This window comes from Paroedura picta, chromosome 5, assembly GCF_049243985.1.
Source record: "Paroedura picta isolate Pp20150507F chromosome 5, Ppicta_v3.0, whole genome shotgun sequence".
In the NCBI taxonomy this organism is placed as follows: Eukaryota; Metazoa; Chordata; class Lepidosauria; order Squamata; family Gekkonidae; genus Paroedura; species Paroedura picta.
The window spans coordinates 127430138-127451021 of NC_135373.1; the positions used below are offsets into that span (position 1 = coordinate 127430138).

Genomic DNA, 20884 nt, shown 5'->3' on the forward strand with positions numbered 1-20884 from the left:
GCTAGAGGGAGGAGCCAGAGAGAAGCTCGCAGGCTAGACAACAGGAGGCATCTCATCCATGTAGGAGACAGCACAGACGACGGAGCCCCTTGCCCCTCAATGTGCAGGCATGTGGACTCGCCTGACTCCAACACAATGACCACTGAACACAGCTGGCTTCTTCCTGAACTGTTATTGACTCCGGGGAAGGAAAGTGCGTTCAGACAGGAAGCAGTGAGGCTGTTTCTAGGACGCTCTGAAACGTTTGGGTCTCACCTGCAGACGAAGAGCCCGCCCCCTTTGGATCTGACCACTCCTCTGTTCTCCCTCCCTTTCCCGTCCCTTCAGGCCGATGCTAGCTGGCTCCCCGGATGCTTCCCACCATTCCTCAAGCTCTTGACCCCTGACCCAGCCTCCACCAGCTTTTACCCCACTCACCACCATCCACCTATCTTTGTGGCAAAGGCGAAAGAGACATGGGGAAATTCCTAGAGTGTCCCATGGAAGGAAAACATATTGGAGAATGTTCCTCAGCTTTAAAACCCCCATGACTGTCAAATAACAGCAGCAGTTGTGAGTTTCTGCATTCCACCAGGGGTTGGACTAGATGACCCTGAAGATCCCGTTCAGTGTTATGATTCTATGAAATAGCCCAACACAGTGTTGGGGCCATGCCCTGCACAACCTGGGGAGGATGGTGCTTGAGGGGGATACTTCTGGGCAATGATCTCGGAGTTCCCCTATCTCTCTGGTAAAGGCTATAGAGACATGAGGAAATGCCTAGAGTGTTGTAAGGGAAGCCATTTTTTCCTCCCACTCCTCTGTTTCTCGAGGGTGGGGCTTAGGGGGCCAAGGGCAGGGGTTGCCCTTCTATAAGTGGGCAAAAGGTAAGCCAGATGCAGGTGGGTAACTGTGTTGGCCTGAAGTAGCAGGTCGAAATTTGAGCCTAGGAGCACCTTTAAGTCCAATTGAGTTTTATTCAAGGGGGTGAGCTTTTGTGTGCAGGCACACTTCCTCAGGCAATGAGACAGAAATCATCAGTGTGCATATATAAGGAGTTAGCAGTCAGCTAGCCAACAGCACCATGAAGCAATCCAACGGATATGCAGCATAATGCATATTATAATGCATAATATTGAGCATATGTTCAAATGCTGCCTTGTTAGCCAGTTTCTGAGTTTCTCGAGGCCCATAACCTGTCAGACCTGGAAAAGGTCTGATGCTGGCATTGCTCTTCTGCTCTATCTAAAACGTCTTGAGTTTAGACAAAAGAGCTTCCCTGTAACACGACCCACAAAGGGTCACGAGGACTTGTCCCTAAGCTAAGTCTGCCAGCTCTTCCCTCCTCTTACATCTGTGCAGTGAATCTGTTCATGCTCATTCTCACACCTTTTCCTTCTCTCTCTCTCTCTCTCTTTCGCTTTCTCTCTCTCCTCTGCTGCCTGACAGAGCTTAAAATGGTTCCGGCCGGTGAGTGTCCAGAGGGGAGGGAAGGGCATGGAAGGGAAGGGGATTTGGTGCCACGGGGAATAAAGGGTCAGTAGCCAAAAGCAGGGCTCCTGTTTCAATGTCTCTCTTCGCTCCCCCAGCTCCCTCCCACGATCCTCTTTGCCCTGAGTAGATATTCCGCACCCTGCCCACCTACGCAGCAGTTTACCAAAACGAAGTCCATTGGAAGGGAGGTGACCAAGACATTTGTGTGCTCAGAGCAACCAGGGGCTAACTGCGACCTGCTCAGAGGCTGTGGCCTAATGGCGCAGAGCACATGTCTTGCATGCCCCGGTTCCATCCCCAGCATCTCCTGCCAAAAGGAACAGGTAGCAGGTGATGTGACAAGTCCCCAGCTGAGACTCTTGGGCAACGCCGCTGGCCAGCGCCGGCTAGAGGGAGACGTCAGTGCTGTTGGGTGCAAAGCATTTGGTGGCTTCCGCATTGAGGAAAGGGCCTTTGGGGCCACTGATTCATCTTCCAAGGGGGCTTGGAAGCCTCTCTGTGTTTTAGGGGGCTGGTCACTGATTGGATGAGAGAGCGGGAGGGGCGGTTCCGAATGCAGCTTGGAACAAAAAGGCTCAGGCAGATCCTTGCAAAGTAGAAAAAAATCAACCGATTGGCTAGTACAAAAATGTAATCTTTTCTGTTTAGAATTATTCCAGTTTATTCTGTAGATATTGCCTTTGTGTCTATGATGTACAAACATAAAGCCAAACGGGTTCTGGATAAGCAATTTTTTTTTTCTTTTTCAATATCCCGTTTTCAAAGTTGTTTTCTTCCTCAGAGGTTATTATCCTATAAGTAGTCCCTCAGGAGGCTTTGTTACTGCTCCTTGGCTAAGCAAACCCCCCAAGGGACTATTTATATGATAGTTAACCACTGAGGAATAAAACAACTTTGAAAAAGGGATATTGAAAAAGAAATTGTTTTTCTTTGTTTATCCAGAACCCGTTTTGGCTTATGTTTAATAAAATCAGAGTCCAGTGGCACTTTTAAGACCAACAAAGATTTATTCAAGGCGTGAGCTTTCGAGTGCAAGCACAGAGTGCTTGCACTCGAAAGCTCACGCCTTGAATAAATCTTTGTTGGTCTTAAAAGTGCCACTGGACTCTGATTTTATTGTGCTACTTCAGACCAACACGGCTACTCATTTGAATCTATCTTGGTTTATGTTTGTACATCATAGATATGAAGGCAATATCTACAGAATAAATGGGAATAATTATGAACAAGAAGGATTACATTTTGATAGCCCTCTTTTAAGTATTTGAAAGGTTGTCACTCGGAGGAGGGCAGGATGCTGTTTCTGCTGGCTGCAGAGGAGAGGACACGCAGTAATGGGTTTAAACTTCAAGTACAACGATATAGGCTAGATATCAGGAAAAAATTTTCACAGTCAGAGTCGTTCAGCAGTGGAATAGGCTGCCTAAGGAGGTGGTGAGCTCCCCCTCACTGGCAGTCTTCAAGCAAAGGCTGGATACACACTTTTCTTGGATGCTTTAGGATGCTTTGGGCTGATCCTGCGTTGAGCAGGGGGTTGGACTAGATGGCCTGTGTGGCCCCTTCCCACTCTATGATTCTGTGATTTTTGTACTAGCCCATTGGTTGAATTTTTCTAATTTAGATTATTCCATTCAGCCAGCCCTCTTTTGTACACAGAGCCTCCCAATGGGCGTGGTTATATTATCTGGCACCAATCCCTCTGGAATAGGATCCAGTGTGGTACAGTGAACAGGGCAGCTGTTCTCAATTTTTTTTTTACCAGTGAGAATCTCCTGAAACATCCTCAGGCTTCAAGAAACCCCCAAAATGGTATAATCATGCATGGCTCTGTTGCGGCCCACCCGGGGCCCCTCCCTTCTCACCCCCTCCAAGCCCACCATGGGCTATTTTGGGAGGAGGTCAGGAAGGTCGCATGGTGTTATGTGGTCATATCACCCGATGTTTAGCAAACTATAAAAATATTAAAAAATAATTAATAACGAATACACCCCCATTTGGGAAACCCTTCGAGGGCTGTCAAGAAAGCCCCTGACTGAGAAAGGCTGGGCTAGAGGGTTGGGCTTGGGTCTAGGTAGGAGACCCAGTTTCAAAGGCTGGGTCTGCCACAGAAGTTTGCTGGGTGGCCACGGGCCCCTCGTACGCTTCTCAGTCTTGCCTACCTCGGATGGCTGTTGTGAAGAGAGAAAGGAGGAGGATTTCGGGGTGATGTAGGCAGATTGCGTTAATTTCTGGTGTTGCTTCTTGTTCCTGGTAATAATTATAATTTTTTATATGTACACTGCCCGTCCCAGGTCGGCTCAGAGTGGCTGACAACAAGGTCATTTAAAGCTCTAGGTCAGGATTTGGGGGGTAAAGCCCAGAGGGGGTGGAGTTTTGGGGAGATACTTTTTTAGGGGGGCTCATGCCATAGCGGGGCCCGCAATTCAATCTGAGATCCCCCATGTCCATCTGTTAATAAATAGATCTGTCTCCCACTCTCACCAGTAAGACAGTCAGAAGGCTGGTCGAGACGGGGAGTTTAGTTAGTTTTTTGCTTGCTGTCTTGTCACCTTCAGAAATTGTAATTACGGGGTTTTATGGGCTTTATTGTGTTTTTATTCTTTTATTATGTGAACTGCCGTGAGCCCAATTGGGAACGGCAGTATATAAATTTAAATAATAATTTTTTTTTTAAGTCAACCCTCCAAAGCTGCCCTTTTCCCCCCCAGGGGAATTGATCCCTTGTAGCCTGGAGATTAGTTGTAATTCCAGGAGAGCTCTAGAAGTTGGCAACTCTAGGGGGCCATTCTGCATCCAATCAATATAGTGAAATGCTCACTTTATGAAGACACCATATTTTGGTGTTTTGCACGACGTTGCCAACATCCAGCGTCCAAGCAGCAAACCGGTAACTACATCCTCCATTTTAAAGCACTAGCTGGGGAACTGCAGAAAGTGGATTCCCCAAGCTAAAAACTGCCAGCTAGAGGAAAGCAACCAGCAAGCCACACGATAATAAAATGTGTGGAGCTGAAGTAGTGTTATCTCTGCCTCCATTGTACCACCCTCGCAGCTGCTTCCTTTTCCCATCTCCCAGGGACAGGGCTTTTTTATTTAAAGCAAACTGCCTGGAGCAAGGAACAGATGTTTAGGTGTGCAGGCAAAGCAAAAAAAAAAAATTCTCCACAATTGAAACACAAAGCATGCCTCTCTAAAGTCCTGCTGCCCCAAATCAGGAAAGAGATTAATTTTTTAAAGATTACAGACTCGTGATTCCATAAGGGGTGGCATTATAAAAAGCACTATAGGCATTTCAATAGAGGAGTTTTACTTAAAAAAATTAGCTGGCACCATGGTCCCTTTAAAGCATGGAGAAAGGGGATTGGCTGCCTGGCTTGATTGCTAGGTGGAAGAGAGTTGCGTCTCAAGCTCGTTGCTCTCTTCCGCCATTTCAAGCAGATATGTGACGTTCAAGAAGCACGACAAGGTGGCAGAAAAAAGAAAGAGAACCAGAAAGTGAGGAATGGCCGGAGGCGTGATTAATTTTAGCGCAATGCCATTTCGCTGGCGTAATGCTATTTCTTTCAATGTGCGGAATTGCCCTATCTGATCCCCAGTTCTGAGTGGATCAGCCCACCTCTCAGCAAGCCCTTTTCTGTGGTCCCGTGCAGGTCAATCCTGGGAAGGCGGTTTCCAGTCCGGGGAATATCTACTTCCAGAATGAAGGATACTGCAGCTTGGGGGACGAGATGCCAAAGAGCTACGGGGGCCAAGGGCCGAACGCCAAGTCGCCTTTGGTGAGAAGCCAGACCGGCCTGGCCGCTGGGGACGTTCTTGTGGCTAATTCACTGAGCAAGGCCAGCGTCCAGCAGGGAGCCCAAGCCAAGGCAGGCTTGACCAGCACGGAGCAGGAGGAGGGGGCCAAAGCCACGCTTCTCAATGGAAAGACGCTTGAGAAGATGAGTGGCAGCCCTATCAACCTGGAAGGCGGGGCCTTTTCTAAAGACTTCCATCCCAAGCAAGCAGCACGAAAAACCAGGGTGGAGGCAGAGGTGGCGGAAGAACCCAAGGAGCCCCTGATCCCAAACACCCAGGCAAGCCTGGAGGAAAAGTCGCCTTCTGGATCCGGTTCTCAGCAGGCAGGCCAGACTGGAGGGGGCCAAAGCTCCCGGGAAACAGAGTCTGCCCTCGGAAGCCCCCCTGCCTCGAGGGTCTGTGCAGAAGTTGAAGGGCGTGGGGAGCACATGGACCCCTCCCACCCCGTTCCCAGCGCTGGCCCCGTGACAGGGACCCCAGAGACCAGCGGCTCCTTAAAGAGGGAACCAAATGCCCCGCTGCCGACCCTGCAAGAGGAGAGCAAGGAGACAGAAGAGGAGGAGGAGGACGATGGGGAGGAGACGCCCAAGGCAGGGTCTCCGACACATCAGGACCCCCCCACCTGCCTAGCCGTCAGTAACATTAGGATGCCTGCATCCCTTTTACAGCTTCTGGAAGATTCCATAGAATGCTAGTCTGCCCTCCTTCTCCCGCAGCCTCTGCGAGCGTGGAGCAGGGCCAGAACATATACCGTGCAGACCGTCCCCCTTGCCACCTGGCCTGGGCATTGCGGCCGTCTGGGTAGCCCCTGCATGCTCCGATGCCATCACTGGATGTCCTGACAGCTGCCTCTGGACTGTGTGGGACTCGGGAAGAGACTGAGGGCTCCTTGCCTGCGTTTGAGTTGCCGCCTGTATTTCTATCTTGTCTTTAATGTGTCAGAATGCCTCGGTGGGAGATCTGTGCTTGTCTGTCTTTGCCTCTCTGACTCCCCTGAAGAGCGGTCAGGTCCGGAATCAAACCTGCCGCTGGTCTCCCAGCTGAGGCCTGCCAGTGTGGTTCAGGGACTGCGGGCAGGGGTGGCCGAACAGTAGCTTTCCAGATGTCCATGGACTACAATTCCCATGAATTCCATGCTAGTTTGGCCACCCAGGTCTATAGCCTTCCTCTCCCCCCCCCCCCCCCATTTGTGGTGCTCACCCCAAGTCGCTAGCCTTGTTATGGCAGTTTTGCCAAGTCACCCAGGACCAAGTCACCAACAGAGCCGGGGGGGGGGGGGGAGAGTTCTGGCCAGGTCCTGTGCCCTTACAGATTTGCTGGTGTGCTGCCCATGACACTGTAGATAGGGCAGTTGGAAAGGTGAGTTCCTAAGCAGGCAGGGGATGGGGACACGGATGCAGGTGGGGTGGAATTGGAGGGAGGGAAGGAGGACAGGGAGGGGCTAGGGGTGGGGGCCAAGAAGGGGGGTCCCCATTGCAACTAGCAAGAGGCCCACTTTGTTCTTCTCCCCAGAGACCTTTGCTCTTGCTTGAGTGGTTTCCAGGGAAGAAGCATTTTTAAAGACAGTTTCAGGTGGGTCATCATAATGGTCTGGGCCGCTAGAACAAAGTTTGGAGTCCGGCGTCACCTTGAAGACCAACGGAGTTGGATTCCAGCTGTGTCCAGGGGTTGCGTAACTACTTTGCATGTGGGAGGTCTCAATCACTATTGGAATTCGCTACGGCCAATCGCTCCCCCGCCAAAGAATGGCCATGCGCCTCCAGACTCCGGCACGCAGAACAATGTTGGAGTCCAGAACAAATTTGGAGCCAAGGGGCACAATTAAGACCAACCATGTTTAATTCTGGGTGTAGGTTTTCGAGTGCAGGCACACCTCTTCAGAGGAAGCACAAAGCTTGAGGCCAGTAGCTACCGGGATTGGACCTCCCTCCTGAATTATGACGGGGCGCTTAGCAGCCCTAGGAGACAGACAGAGACGGGCAAGGCCGAGGGAGCAGCGAGTGAGATATTCCACTGGTGCGTACGAAAAGAGGATTTGGTCAAGAACCCTGTGCAGTTCTTGTAAAGTGGAAGGGGGTTTTATTGCAAACAAAACAAAAGATTCCTAACCTACAGACCATCACGATCAACTAATTTTTATTCTGGGCATAAACTTTTGGGTGGGCGGCCACTTCTTCAAAAGCAGGACGCATTCTGCACACACTAGATAATGCACTTTCTACGCACTTTAAAAGTAGATTATCCTGTTCCGCACAGGAAAATCCAGCTGCAAAAAGCACGTTGAAAGTGCATTATCCAATGTGTGCAGAATGGGCCTAGGAGCCTGAGTCCGGGGGCACACTGACAACACACTATGTTTTATCCTGGGCATAAGTTTTTTGTGTGTGGGCACACTTATTCAGAAGCAGAATGGAGCTGGAGTGCAGGAGCTCCTTGAAGACCAACACATTTCTTATGTCAGGTGTAAGGACATGATCTTGGAGCAGCTTCATGCCCGCAGTTGCCCTTGTGGGGGGCTTGACCTGTGCCCCCTAGGTAAGCCCTCCCCGTGTTAAAACAACCCACATAGGTGGGGAAGTTATAGGCCCACAGCTGTAACTAGATCCTGGGGAAAGAAGTCTTTTTGATATTTGCTCCAAGTTCAATCCCACGAGAAAAACCAGTGGTTGTTAGATGGGGAAAAAAGGGTGGGCTCCCCCTCACACTTTCCAATGCTTTTAGGGATGCCATTTTCCAGATGGGACCTGGAGTTACAGTTCATCTGCCGATGACAGATCAGTTCCCCTGGAGAAAATGGCTGCTTCGGAGGGAAGGGTCCCTATGGCATTGTACCCCACTGAGGTTTCCCATCGTCCATCCCCAAATCTCCAGGAGTTTCCCGAACTGGATCTGGCAACCCTGCCCCTCTCACTCCCTAATGGCCGGAGGGGACTCGTGGGGCCCAATCTGCACACATAGGATAATGCACTTCCAGTGTGCTTTGGCAGCTGGATTTTCTTGTGCGGAACAGGAAAATCTACTTCTAAAGTGTATTGAAAACGCATTATCTATTGTGTGCGGAGTAGACCCTGGTAGCCCTGCCAATGCTGAGTGGAAGAGGTGGCCAGTTATTCTTTCATTCCAGATCAATTACTTCAGAGTAACGCCCCTCCTCTAGCTGTAGCCTCACGGTATGCAGCACTGCTGGGGAGCTCTGACTGATGCGCCCTCAGAATGGCTGCACTTGAATTTCTGAACTGGGACAGATTTTCATGCTAGGAAAAGCATAGTCCGGGAACAAACCGAACTGAAACCCCTCCCACCAAACCCCCCAATTTGTATACATGCGCAGACAATGGGATCTTCCCACCCGTGCGTGCGATTGGTCAGTTTTGATTTAAACCGACTGGCTCCCGCAGTTGGGATCTAGCCACGCATCGCCTGATTGCAGTGCAGATTTACAGTCCTGCCTCAAGGTTGGTCGTCGGCTGGTCTACGAAGACAAGAGGATGTGCTCCACTTCATAATGTTTCTAGCGTAGGGATCCCTACCTTTGGGGGCATATCTGGAATTCTGGCACAGTGTGGTGTCTCTTCGGAAGCATTTCCTACTCCGTATGGTAGAAGAAAGCCAAGATCGGTGCTTTGGGGAAGAAAGAATACCATGATTATAACATGCAGTTATTGTGTAAATATGCCTCAACTTTCTTTTTTTTTTGGGGGGGGGAGGGGAGATCCATGAGCACAAAGGTGACAGGTGCTCCTTCCCACAAGCAGCCCTGCCCTGCTTGTCTCCTCGCAACTCCGGCGTGTGTTGTTTTATGAAAACAATAGGAAGCGCACAGGAGTGCAGGAAAGCAATACGTAACAGAGAAGAACCAGCGATCCATGCATGGCCGATATCTGTTTATGCAATAAAGCCAAAATAATAAAAGAGTCCTTGTTTATTTCTCGTTTAAATCTTGATCTCTTGGTCTGCCATGCAAATAATCCAGAAGGAATTATTCAGAGGGAAATGTTTCCAACAAGCAATGCTGGACAAGGTTCCCCAGAAGGGTTATCAAGAGCAAAGGCTAAATTAAGGCTCTCCAGATGTCCAGGGACTACAACTCCCATGGAGCCAGCAGCAGGGGTTCCCCTGAAAGGAACCAAGCGCTCTGGGCTGGATTTTCGTTCTTTCCTAAATTCAAAGCAGTCCCAGTTCCACCGTCTCCCCCCAAGTATTATTATTGTTGTTGTTAAATTTGTTACCCGCCACTCCCAAGCAGGCTCGAGGCGGGTTACAGATGTCCAGTTAAAGCCCCCATTAAAAATCCATTAAAAACCTAAAAGTAGCTTTGAACATAAGAAGCTTTTTAGGGGAATCTGTTTGTCTTTCGACAGTTCTTTGAAAAAAGAGTATACTGACCCTAGATAATTTTTTTGGGCTATTTCACCAAGTAAACAAATACATATTTTTACCTGGTTTTGCTCTAGCAGCCTTGCCTTTGGAAAAAAAAATCTCCTGAAGCTGTGCCCATCAGCTTGCTTTTCCTGTCCGGCCTGAGAGAGGCCAACGGTAGTAAGGCCAATTTGTCTGACTTCAAAATCTGGATTCTCCACCGGATCTCCTTTTCCAGAAATCTGTCAGTTATGGGGATGGAGAATCATATTACAGTCCCAAGAAGAACAGTCCTAAGCAGGGCATTTCGGTTTGGCTCTGTTGGTTTTCCTTGCCTTGCTTGAATCCCAGTCCAATATCTCCAGAATCGATCTGTTCCTCAAACCAGAAGCAACGTCTTAAGAAAATAGTTCACGAGAGTCTCTGGCCAGAATTTCATCAAAAGGAGGGGAAAAACAACCCCTTCCAAGCTGGACTTCAGGTCACCTGTTGAGTTATGGATATCTTCAAATGAAAAATCTTCTGCAATAAAAGTTTCAGGAGGCCCAGCCATAACTCCAGAAGACCTCCCACCATGGCCAAGGAGATAGAACTTCCCTGCCTCAGCCAGAGATAAGAGGAATAAATCTTTTGAAAAAACAAATAAATGAATAAGCAATCTGAATTGTCTGGAGATTAGCTGTAATTTTGGGAGAGTGTGTGTGTGTGTGGGGGGGGGTGTCCCTGGCATTGCATCTTCCGTCTGCAGCCCTGCTAGGGTGGCTGGCTGGCTGGCTGGCTTTGGCCTGGGGAAATCCTGGGGATTTGGGGGGGCGGGGCCTGGAGAGGGCGGAGTTTGGGCAGGAATTCATTGCTTTTGTTGGAGGTACCCATCAATACAGGTTTAATTTTATTGATCATGTACGTATTTATTCCTGGGAGTGGCTGTGTATTGCTTGGCCCCAGGGGCCCATAAGGTGGCCAAGGCCTTGGTGCATTTTGGGCCAGCCTTTCTGCTAAAGCAGCTTCCAGGCCTCTCCCAGCCTCCATTTTAACCTCCCCAAATATCATAGGAGCAGGCCGGGAAGTGTCTCTAGGGCCGCCGGTCCATTGCAGGGCAGTGGGGATCTGAACCCCTCTTTCTCTCTCTCTTTGACCTTGTTCCGGCCCCTCTTGCACCAGAAAAGGGTAAGAATTGGAAGAGAATAAAGCAAACAAAACATGTCCCACCACCGACTCATTTCAAGGGACTGCAGGATAGGGGATAAGCATCTGCACCAAGATTTCAGGCCTAACATTAGCAATGCAAGGCATATTTCATATTTTTTCGGTAAGATTTTGGTAAACTGTGGGCCACGTGTGCTGCCCAGCCTTAACTTTTAGCATAAGTGTGATTGACTGATGAGTATATGGAAAGAAAATACTTCTAAGTAAATCATTTAATTACTTGCCTATTTACTTACCTGTCTTTGGGGACTTAAAGAGCAAATAACAGCAAATAAGAATTCCTCTAATGACCTGCTAATGGATTTGAGCTAGTTCTCTCGTGTTTTAAATTAGTTTCAAGTGGGTCGCCGTGTTAGTCCGAAGTGGCACAACAAAATCAGAGTCCAGTAGCACCTTTAAGACCAACAAAGATTTATTCAAGGCGTGAGCTTTCGAGTGCAAGCACAGAGTGCTTGCACTCGAAAGCTCCCACCTTGAATAAATCTTTGTTGGTCTTAAAGGTGCTACTGGACTCTGATTTTAAATTAGTGTTGTGTTAACTTTCACAGAGGTTGCTGGCTGGGCCAAAACACTCCCCCAACCCCCTTAAACCATCTTGTGCCATAAAAAGATACGTGGTTTTTTGGGTTTGGTAAAAGGCTTTATGTTAAAAAGAGGAGAAAGGGCAAAAAGTTAGGCCTTAAGACCTCTTCTTCACCTCTGGTGTAGAATGCCAGTCACTCCCCCCCCCCCCCCAGCCTTCCAATTAGGTAGAATTACACACATGATTCAGGTTAAAATTTCTACCCTGCCATGAAATGAACTTAGATGACTTTGGCCGGCCAATCTGCGCTCACCCTGACCTACACCACAGGGTTGCTATGAAGATAAAGCCGAGGAAGTGAGAACTGCGCATGTCCCCACATTGCTACCCAGGAAGGGAGCCTAGAAAAACAAAGATTAATTAATTTATCTAATGTTTGCCAATTCCCAACTGATCTGCAGATTATGGACGTTATTATTAATTTTATTTGTTATACATCCTTTCTTCACAGAATCACAGAGCAGGAAGGGACCTCCAGGGTCCCTGCAGAATGCAGGAAACTCACGCCTACTCACTCATCCACGGTGGCCCCAATTTCATGCCCAAGTGATCCCCTCACCAATGATCTCCAGAATCCAGCCTGGCCTGGAGGGAATCCACCTCCCATCCCTCAGTGGCAACCAGCAATTCCCTGGGTCTACAAGCAAGGGCCACAAGAGACAAACCCTGGCACATCCCTTCCTGCCCACCCATTCAGAATCTGCCCAAGTTCATAAAATCAGCCTATCCGTCAGATGGCTCTCCAGCCTCTGCTTAAAAACTTCCAAGGAAGGAGAACCCACCACCTCCCGAGGAAGCCTGTTCCACTGAGGAACTCCTCCGACTGTCAAGAACCTCTTCCAGAGGTTGAGACGGAATTTAGAATCATAGAATCATAGAGTTGGAAGAGACCTGCTGGGTCATCTAGTCCAACCCCCTGCACTGTGCAGGACACTCACATCCCAATCACTCATCCCCTGTCACCTGCCACCCCCTTGAACCTTCACAGAATCAGCCTCTCCGTCAGATGGCTCTCCAGCCTCTGCTTAAAAACTTCCAAGGAAGGAGAACCCACCACCTCCTGAGGAAGCCTGTTCCACTGAGGAACCGCTCTAGCAGGCAGGAACTTCTTCCGGAGGTTTAGCTGAACATTCTTTTGACTGAAATTCAACCCTTTGGTTCTGGCCAGGCATCAGTTTGCCCTGGAGAACATGGCCGTGTTGTAGGACAGACTCTTTGACATGACTTGCTTCTTGAGATCAGGGCCTATCCAGCTCAGCCGCTGGGGTGCCAGTGGGGTTGCCATCCTGCAGGGGAAACCTGGTGGCCTCCTGGAACGACAACTGACCTCCCCACTGCTGAGATCAGCCCCTCCGATAAAATGGCAGATTTGGAGCATCGGCTGCTGAGGCCCGCCCCTCCCCAGCCCTGCTCCCAGGCCAGCCTGAGCCCATCAGATCTCGGAACCTAAGCCGGACTTACCCTGGCTTGGCTTTGGATGGGAGACCTCCAAGGAACACCAGGGGCATCAAAATGTGGAGAGAGGCAGTGGCAGAACACCTCATGGACCCCTCTTGCCTGGCTGGCAGACAGCCCTCGGATATCCTGGCTACTCTGCGTACCTGCCACAGGATAAATAAAGAACCCCCAAACCTCCAGGAATTTCCTGCTGTGAAGCTGGCAGCCCCATGACCCACGACTCCTCAGAAGGAGGGCGGGATGAAGATGTCCCAAACAGCTGGGTTGAGGTTTAAGTGCTGCTTAAAGTGTGGGCCGTCAGTTACTGGTGAGCGTTGCAGGGGGTCAGTCTAGATGACCCCAGAGGTCCCTTCCAATGCCATGATTCTATGACTCCACCTTGCAGCGGGGTGTTTTGCATATGTAGACTCTCCCTAACTAGTTCTTCCTTCCCTACGCCTTGCAGGATGTCTGAGGAACAGGCCCCTGTGAAGCCTGTCCCGATCCACGCCTGGGGAGAGAAAGGGGGGCCCAGCATCACGTCCGCCGATGAAGCTTCGAAGCCCCTGGGGGAGATCCTGGCTTCTGCTCTGAGCCTGTGGGCAGGTGAGACCCTTCCCCAACCTCAGGCTGAGCAAAGCCCCAGCAAGTGGAGAACAAGGAAGGGCAGATTTGGTAGCCCAGCCCAGGGGGTTAGGGGTCCCCGGGAATTACAGCTTGTCTCTGGGTGACAGAGATCAGTTCCCCTGGAGAAAAGGGCTGCTTGGGAGGGGGGACTCTGTGGCCTTGGACCCCACTGAGGGTCAGGGATGCCAGCCTCCAGGTGGGGCCTGGGGATCCCCTGGAATTCCAGCTCCTCTCCAGACTGCAGAGATCAGTTCCCCTGGAGAAAAGGGCTGATTGGGAGGGGGGACTCTGTGGCCTTGGGCCCCACTGAGGGTCAGGGATGCCAGCCTCCAGGTGGGGCCTGGGGATCCCCTGGAATTCCAGCTCCTCTCCAGACTACAGAGCTCAGTTCCCCTGGAGAAAAGGGCTGCTTGGGAGGGGAGGGGCCACTGAGGCCCCTCCCTGCCCCAAAGCCCGCCCACTCCCGGCTCCACCCCCAAAGTCCCCAGGCCTTTCCCACCCCAGAGTGGGCATTGCTGGTGAGAAGAGGATTCCTCCACAATAATCCCACTGCCCTCTAACAGAGCTGGCCAGTCCAGTCCGGGACGTACCTCGAGATCGGGGGGTGGAGCCTGGAGGGGGTGGGGCTTGGGGAGGGAGGAGCCTGGAGGGCATACTCGTTAGGTCATGCCACAGAGCAGCCTTTTTGGACCTTTTTTAACGTGGAGGTACCACCAAAATGTTTTTCAGGCTTCCAGGTGCCTGTCCACGCCTCCCTGCCCCCCTCCCCCAAAGTGAGCCTCGGCCTGCAGAGGTTGAAATGGCTGCGTTCCTCCCCTCCCCACGGCTGCGTGGCTGTGTCAACCTGCCCAAAGGAGGGTCAATTGAAAGAAATAAATCATAAAACTTTTTGCTGGAAATGGCCGGCACAGGGTGGGAGGGCTCTCCCCAGCCGCCGTTTGGAACCCTCCCCCCATGCTGCGGTACTATCGTGGGACCTTCGTGGTACTGCATGGTACCACGTTCTCGTGGTTGGGAAGCCCTGCCATGGAGTCTTCCCTCTCGGGAACTGGAATAGACCACAATTCTGGGGGCTCTCCAGCCCATAAACTGGCCCAACAGACATTTCCTCTCGCAACCCTAAGAGCTGTCGCTCTGCGGACACAGGGCGGCAATCAACTACAGCTCCCAGAATCCTCTGGTACAATCCCTAACAGTGGTCTAGCAGGATAGAGCCAGTATGGTGTAGATATAGCCTGAACAGTGCATAAAGAATAATTTATTTCCAACTCCTTTTAGAAGGACGAATTCATGGTCTTCTTCCCTTGCCTGCCAGTGAGGGTGCAGAGGGTAAAGGTGGCAGCTTCTAATCTGGGGAGCCAGGTGTGACTCCCCACTCCTCTACATGCTGCCAGCTGGGTGACCTTGGACTAGTCACAGTTAGGGTTGTGTGCTTCGGCCACCGAAGTGGCCATTCCAGCCTGAAGCAGCCAGCAATGGAACAGTTGCTTAAGTGGCCAAAGTGCCCAACCCTAGTCACAGTTCTCTTAGAACTGTTCTCACAGGGAAGTTCTCTCAGGGCTCTCTCAGCCCCACCTGCCTCACAAGGTTTCTGTGGTGAGGAGAGGTAGGGAAGGCGACTGTAAGCCACTTTGTGTCTCCTCCAGGCGGAGAAAAGTGGGGTAGAAAAGCCAGTTCTTCTTCTTCTTCTTCTTCTTCTTCTTCTTCTTCTTCTTCTTCTTCTTCTTCTTCTTGTCAATAAGATCCGTAGAAACCTGATTAGATCATCCATCCTTCAGCTGGAGAACTCTTTCCCTTTACAGGAGATGAAGTTACAGAGCGTGAGAAAGAAGCTTTGGATTATGTCAGTTCTTTCGTCCAGAAGAATGAGCAGGTATCAGCAACCTCCCTCCAGGCGCCTGTGTAGGAGAGTGTGAACCCGGACCGGAAACCGAGGCCGGACCGGCTCCGCCCAGGAAGCCACTGCTCAAATATTATAAGAGCAGCTAAGTGTTAAAGATGAGAGCCTTCCCGACCTCCTTGGGCAGGCCACTCCACCGGAGAAGGCCCATCTCAGAGCCATGGTTGGTCTTCCCCCAGGAGCCTCTTTTGGGATAAATGAAGCAGCGTCATAGGAGGAGAGGCAAATGTCCAAGGGCACCCAACTGCCTCCTTGGGCAACCCTAGTCCCACAGTCCCAGGGGTGTTTTGTTTCATTGCCACTGCGTACCAATCTTGGTCTTCTTGGAAGTCTCCCATCCGGATGCCACCCAAGGCTGACCCCGCTCAGCTTCTCAGACCTGGCAAGATCAGGCCAGCCTGGGCCGCCCAGGAGAAGGCTCTGCTCTTTCCGAGAGCTGGAGATTCAGTGCGTAGCTAGATGCGCCAGTGGGGTGTCTTGATACATGGCCGCTTCATAACCCTCCCTTGTCCCTTGTCCTCTCTGTGCGTGTCTTCCGCACACTGTCTCATCCTTCCCCCGGCCGGCATTCAGGAGGATGCGGAGGAGAGGCTGAAGTTCATGGACCAGATGGACATCCTCTGCAACTCCCACAGCACTGAGGACTTCAATTTCTACACCTCCGAACTGGCTGCTGACGTGGTCAAGGTGAGTAGTGCTTTAGGATGCTTAGGGCTAGTCCTGCGTTGAGCAGGGGGTTGGACTAGATGGCCTGTATGGCCCCTTCCAACTCTATGATTCTATGATTCTAGTTCAGCAGTGGAATAGGCTGCCTAAGGAGGTGGTGAGCTCCCCCTCACTGGCAGTCTTCAAGCAAAGGTTGGATACACACTTTTCTTGGATGCTTTAGGATGCTTAGGGCTGATCCTGTGTTGAGCAGGGGGTTGGACTAGATGGCCTGTGTGGCCCCTTCCAACTCTGTGATTCTATGATTCTAGTGGAATGTTGTGGGCTCAGCGGGCTGAAGAAGCCCCCCAGGGGTGGGAATGCTGTGCGCGCTTCAGGTTTTAGCCCAGGGAAGGCAGGAGGGAACACGCATCTCCACATGCACAGAGACCCGCGTTATGAGCACATCCATGTGCCTTGCGGTCCATTGGGCCCTTGGTCCATCATCAGGATTGCCTGCTCAGGCTGGCAGCAGCTCTCCAGGGCCTTGTGCAGCAGTCTTTCACGTCACCCACTGCCAGATCTTTTAACTGAAGAAGTCGGGGGTTGAGACTGGGACCTCCTTCCTGGCCAGCAAATTCCCTCCTATTGAGCCACCCCAGAGGAGGTGACTGGCGACCGATCTTGAGGGTTTTGAGCAGAGAAGAAATCCCATCCCAACCTGGGGCCTTCTGCATGTAAAGCAGGTGCACCTCCTCCTAGCATGAGCCGGGCCTGATAAGACAGCGGCCTTCTCTGCTTGGAAAAGAGGCAGCTAAAGTGGGGGGACACAGTAGAGGTTGACCCTCTCCCAAACAACTACAACTACAAAGCTGATGGGATTGAGACCGACCAAAAGAAACAGTTCTGTGCACAGAGAGCCGCTGAGAGGTGGGGATTTGCTATCAGAGGAGGTCGTGGTGGGTACAGATACAACAAACTGCCTCCAGAGGGGATTAGATAGATGCATAGAGGATAAGTCTACTAGGCATGGTGGCTGAGGGGAACCTCCATGTTCAGCAGCACTGATTCTCCGAATGCTAGAGCCAGGAGGCAGCCTCAGGGGATGCTCTCTTGTCGTCCCTCTTGGGGGACTGGTCGGCCACCGTGTGAGAGGGAATGCCACACTGGATGGACCCTCCCTGGCGTCTGATGCTCTGATGGCCTTTTGACTTCTCCCAGGTTTCCCATCTTATTTTTTTACTTACTTGTTATAAACATTTATTAGCCGCTTTTCTGCCTTGCAGAACTCAAGGTGGCTTACAATCTGTAAACAGCCCGTGGCGCCACGGGCGCCACGGACTGTATAAAGGAGTAAGGGGTAGTGGGGAGGAGTTAGGGCGGGACCGGTCCGGGATAAAAACTCGGGGGGGGCCAATCAGGAGCCGCGAAGCGGCTCCTGATTGGCCCCTCCGAGTGTCAATCCCGCCCCAAGCAGACAATGGGGAGCCGCGCGAAGCGCGGCTCCCCATTGCCTGCTTCACTCGCTCGGAAAATGGCGGCCCGCCTGGTGAGAGCCTCGGCTGGGGGGTGGGCCGTGAAGCCTTCTCTCGGCCGGCGGAGCGGCCTCGCAGCGTTGTGGACGCTGCGAGCCCGCTCCGCCGGCCGAGAGAAGGCTCCAGAGAGCCTCGGGGGGGTGGATGGGTGGGGGGGGGGAAGGGAAGCCTTCTGCCGCCCCAAGGAAGCCCCCGCCGCAAACACAACACAAGACTCCAGCCGCCGAGAAGCTGCAGAGAAAAAAGAAACACCCCCGGAGGAGCCTTTCGCCGCTAGCGCGACGAGAGGTAGCAGAAAACAAAACCCCTGTAGGAGCTCCAAGCCGGCGCGCCGACGAGAGGCAGCAGAAAAAAAAACCCTGTAGGAGCCTTTCGCAGATCCAAGCAGCAGAAAAAAAAACCCTGTAGGAGCCTTTCCCAGCTCCACGCAGCAGAAAAAAAAAACCCTGTAGGAGCCTTTCCCAGCTCCACGCAGCAGAAAAAAAAAACCCTGTAGGAGCCTTTCCCAGCTCCACGCAGCAGAAAAAAAAACCCTGTAGGAGCCTTTCCCAGCTCCAAGCAGCAGAAAAAAAAACCCTGTAGGAGCCTTTCCCAGCTCCACGCAGCAGAAAAAAAAACCCTGTAGGAGCCTTTCCCAGCTCCACGCAGCAGAAAAAAAAAACCCTGTAGGAGCCTTTCCCAGCTCCACGCAGCAGAAAAAAAAACCCTGTAGGAGCCTTTCGCAGATCCAAGCAGCAGAAAAAAAACCCTGCAGGAGCCTTTCCCAGCTCCAAGCAGCAGAAAAAAAAAACCCTGTAGGAGCCTTTCCCAGCTCCACGCAGCAGAAAAAAAAAACCCTGCAGGAGCCTTTCCCAGCTCCAAGCAGCAGAAAAAAAAAACCCTGCAGGAGCCTTTCCCAGCTCCAAGCAGCAGAAAAAAAAACCCTGCAGGAGCCTTTCCCAGCTCCAAGCAGCAGAAAAAAAAAACCCTGCAGGAGCCTTTCCCAGCTCCAAGCAGCAGAAAAAAAAAACCCTGCAGGAGCCTTTCCCAGCTCCACGCAGCAGAAAAAAAAAACCCTGTAGGAGCCTTTCCCAGCTCCACGCAGCAGAAAAAAAAACCCTGTAGGAGCCTTTCCCAGCTCCAAGCAGCAGAAAAAAAAACCCTGTAGGAGCCTTTCCCAGCTCCACGCAGCAGAAAAAAAAACCCTGTAGGAGCCTTTCCCAGCTCCACGCAGCAGAAAAAAAAAACCCTGTAGGAGCCTTTCCCAGCTCCACGCAGCAGAAAAAAAAACCCTGTAGGAGCCTTTCGCAGATCCAAGCAGCAGAAAAAAAACCCTGCAGGAGCCTTTCCCAGCTCCAAGCAGCAGAAAAAAAAAACCCTGTAGGAGCCTTTCCCAGCTCCACGCAGCAGAAAAAAAAAACCCTGCAGGAGCCTTTCCCAGCTCCAAGCAGCAGAAAAAAAAAACCCTGCAGGAGCCTTTCCCAGCTCCAAGCAGCAGAAAAAAAAACCCTGCAGGAGCCTTTCCCAGCTCCAAGCAGCAGAAAAAAAAAACCCTGCAGGAGCCTTTCCCAGCTCCAAGCAGCAGAAAAAAAAAACCCTGTAGGAGCCTTTCACAGCTCCAAGCAGCAGAAAAAAAAAACCCTGTAGGAGCCTTTCACAGCTCCACGCAGCAGGAAAAAAAAACCCTGCAGGAGCCTTTCCCAGCTCCAAGCAGCAGAAAAAAAAAACCCTGCAGGAGCCTTTCCCAGCTCCAAGCAGCAGAAAAAAAAAACCCTGCAGGAGCCTTTCCCAGCTCCAAGCAGCAGAAAAAAAAAACCCTGCAGGAGCCTTTCCCAGCTCCAAGCAGCAGAAAAAAAAAACCCTGTAGGAGCCTTTCACAGCTCCAAGCAGCAGAAAAAAAAACCCTGCAGGAGCCTTTCCCAGCTCCAAGCAGCAGAAAAAAAAAACCCTGCAGGAGCCTTTCCCAGCTCCAAGCAGCAGAAAAAAAAAACCCTGCAGGAGCCTTTCCCAGCTCCAAGCAGCAGAAAAAAAAAACCCTGCAGGAGCCTTTCCCAGCTCCAAGCAGCAGAAAAAAAAAACCCTGTAGGAGCCTTTCACAGCTCCACGCAGCAGGAAAAAAAAGCACCTCCTGGTGTCCCCTGGGTCCTAGCGCCCATTGCATTCCTGGTTGCAATGGGCTTTCTTGCTAGTAGATAAATAAAACACATAAATTAAGGTACAGGAAAATATATAAAACCAGAATACAAAAGCACACTGTAGGGCTATTTTAATCCATTGCAGTCCTAAACGAAACCATCTTCAGCTGACTCCCAAAGACTGAAGGTTAGAGGGCCAGGTGCAGCTCTGCAGGGAGCCTGAGGGAGTCAGGACCAGGTGGAGAGGAGAAAAAACTTTAACAATAAGGGCGTTGAGAGGTGGGATTGGCTGCTCTGGGATGTGGTGGGTTCTCTCCCCTTGGAGGTGTTTAAAGAGAGATTGGAGAATTATTGGTCAGGGTGGACTGGATGCTCTTCAGGCGCCTTCCAACTTTTAAAATTGTGATTCTGTCTGCGAGATGCGGTTTTGAGCTCTGCTATTTTCAAAAGGCAGTTTCCCCCAAAACCTTTTTTTAAAAAAACAGAAATGTTTCAGAATAAGCTTTCTTGTTTAAGCATAACCTGCAATGTCCCAATGTTTAAAAGCCCAGATTTCCAGAAAATCTTCAGAGAGAAGAATCTTTATGCTGCGTGGACTTCAGAATGGATGTTGACTTCAAAAATGGAGAGGGTACAGGGGAGAGCCACGAAGATGATCCAGGGGCTGGGGGAACCAAGCCCTAGGGGGAAAAGCTGAGGGACGTGGGGATGATCTGCCTGGAGGAGGTGGAGAGGGGCCAGGATGGCTTTCTTAAAGGATCTGAAAGGTTGTCCCTTGGAGGAGGACAGGGAACAGTTCCTGTTGGCAGCAGAGGACCTGCAGTATTGGCTTTATGTGGAGAATGATACTGGTTAGATATCAGGAGAATAAATGGTCAGAATCATTCAGCATTGGAATCAACTGCCTAAGGAGGTGGTGACCTCCCCCTCACTGGCCGTCTTCAAGCAGCGGCTGGACAGATCCTTCTCCTGGATGCTTGAGGCTGATCCTGCACTGAGCAGGGGGTGGGACTAGATGGCCTGCATGGCCCCTTCCCACTCTGGGATTCTAGGAGTCTAGTTCAGCCGTGGAAGGGGCTGCCTAAGGAGGTGGGGAACTCCCCCTCACTGGCCGTCTTCAAGCAGCAGATGGACAGATCCTTCTCCTGGATGCTGGAGGCTGATCCTGGCCTGAGCAGGGGGTGGGAATAGATGGCCTGCATGGCCCCTT

General features: G+C 51.2%; 2 protein-coding genes across 3 annotated transcripts in view; both read left to right on the top strand.

Moving 5' to 3' along the window:
- LOC143838695 (cadherin-related family member 5-like) overlaps positions 1-6225 on the top strand; it is a 59153-nt gene extending 52928 nt beyond the window's left edge. The window contains exons 15-16 of one of the 2 annotated variants that reach the window (XM_077340442.1): positions 1429-1449; positions 5124-6225. In XM_077340442.1, the coding sequence (XP_077196557.1) occupies positions 1429-1449; positions 5124-5963 (861 nt within the window). In that variant the 3' untranslated portion in view covers positions 5964-6225. The remainder of the gene's footprint in view (positions 1-1428; positions 1450-5123) is intronic. The other variant, XM_077340443.1, reaches the window with a different exon arrangement.
- A 4265-nt stretch (positions 6226-10490) lies between these two features.
- LOC143838696 (maestro heat-like repeat family member 5) overlaps positions 10491-20884 on the top strand; it is a 29427-nt gene continuing 19033 nt past the window's right edge. Inside the window, exons 1-4 of the mRNA XM_077340444.1 lie at positions 10491-10527; positions 13320-13459; positions 15283-15353; positions 15954-16067. Coding sequence (XP_077196559.1) covers positions 10526-10527; positions 13320-13459; positions 15283-15353; positions 15954-16067 — 327 coding nt within the window. The 5' untranslated portion in view covers positions 10491-10525. The remainder of the gene's footprint in view (positions 10528-13319; positions 13460-15282; positions 15354-15953; positions 16068-20884) is intronic.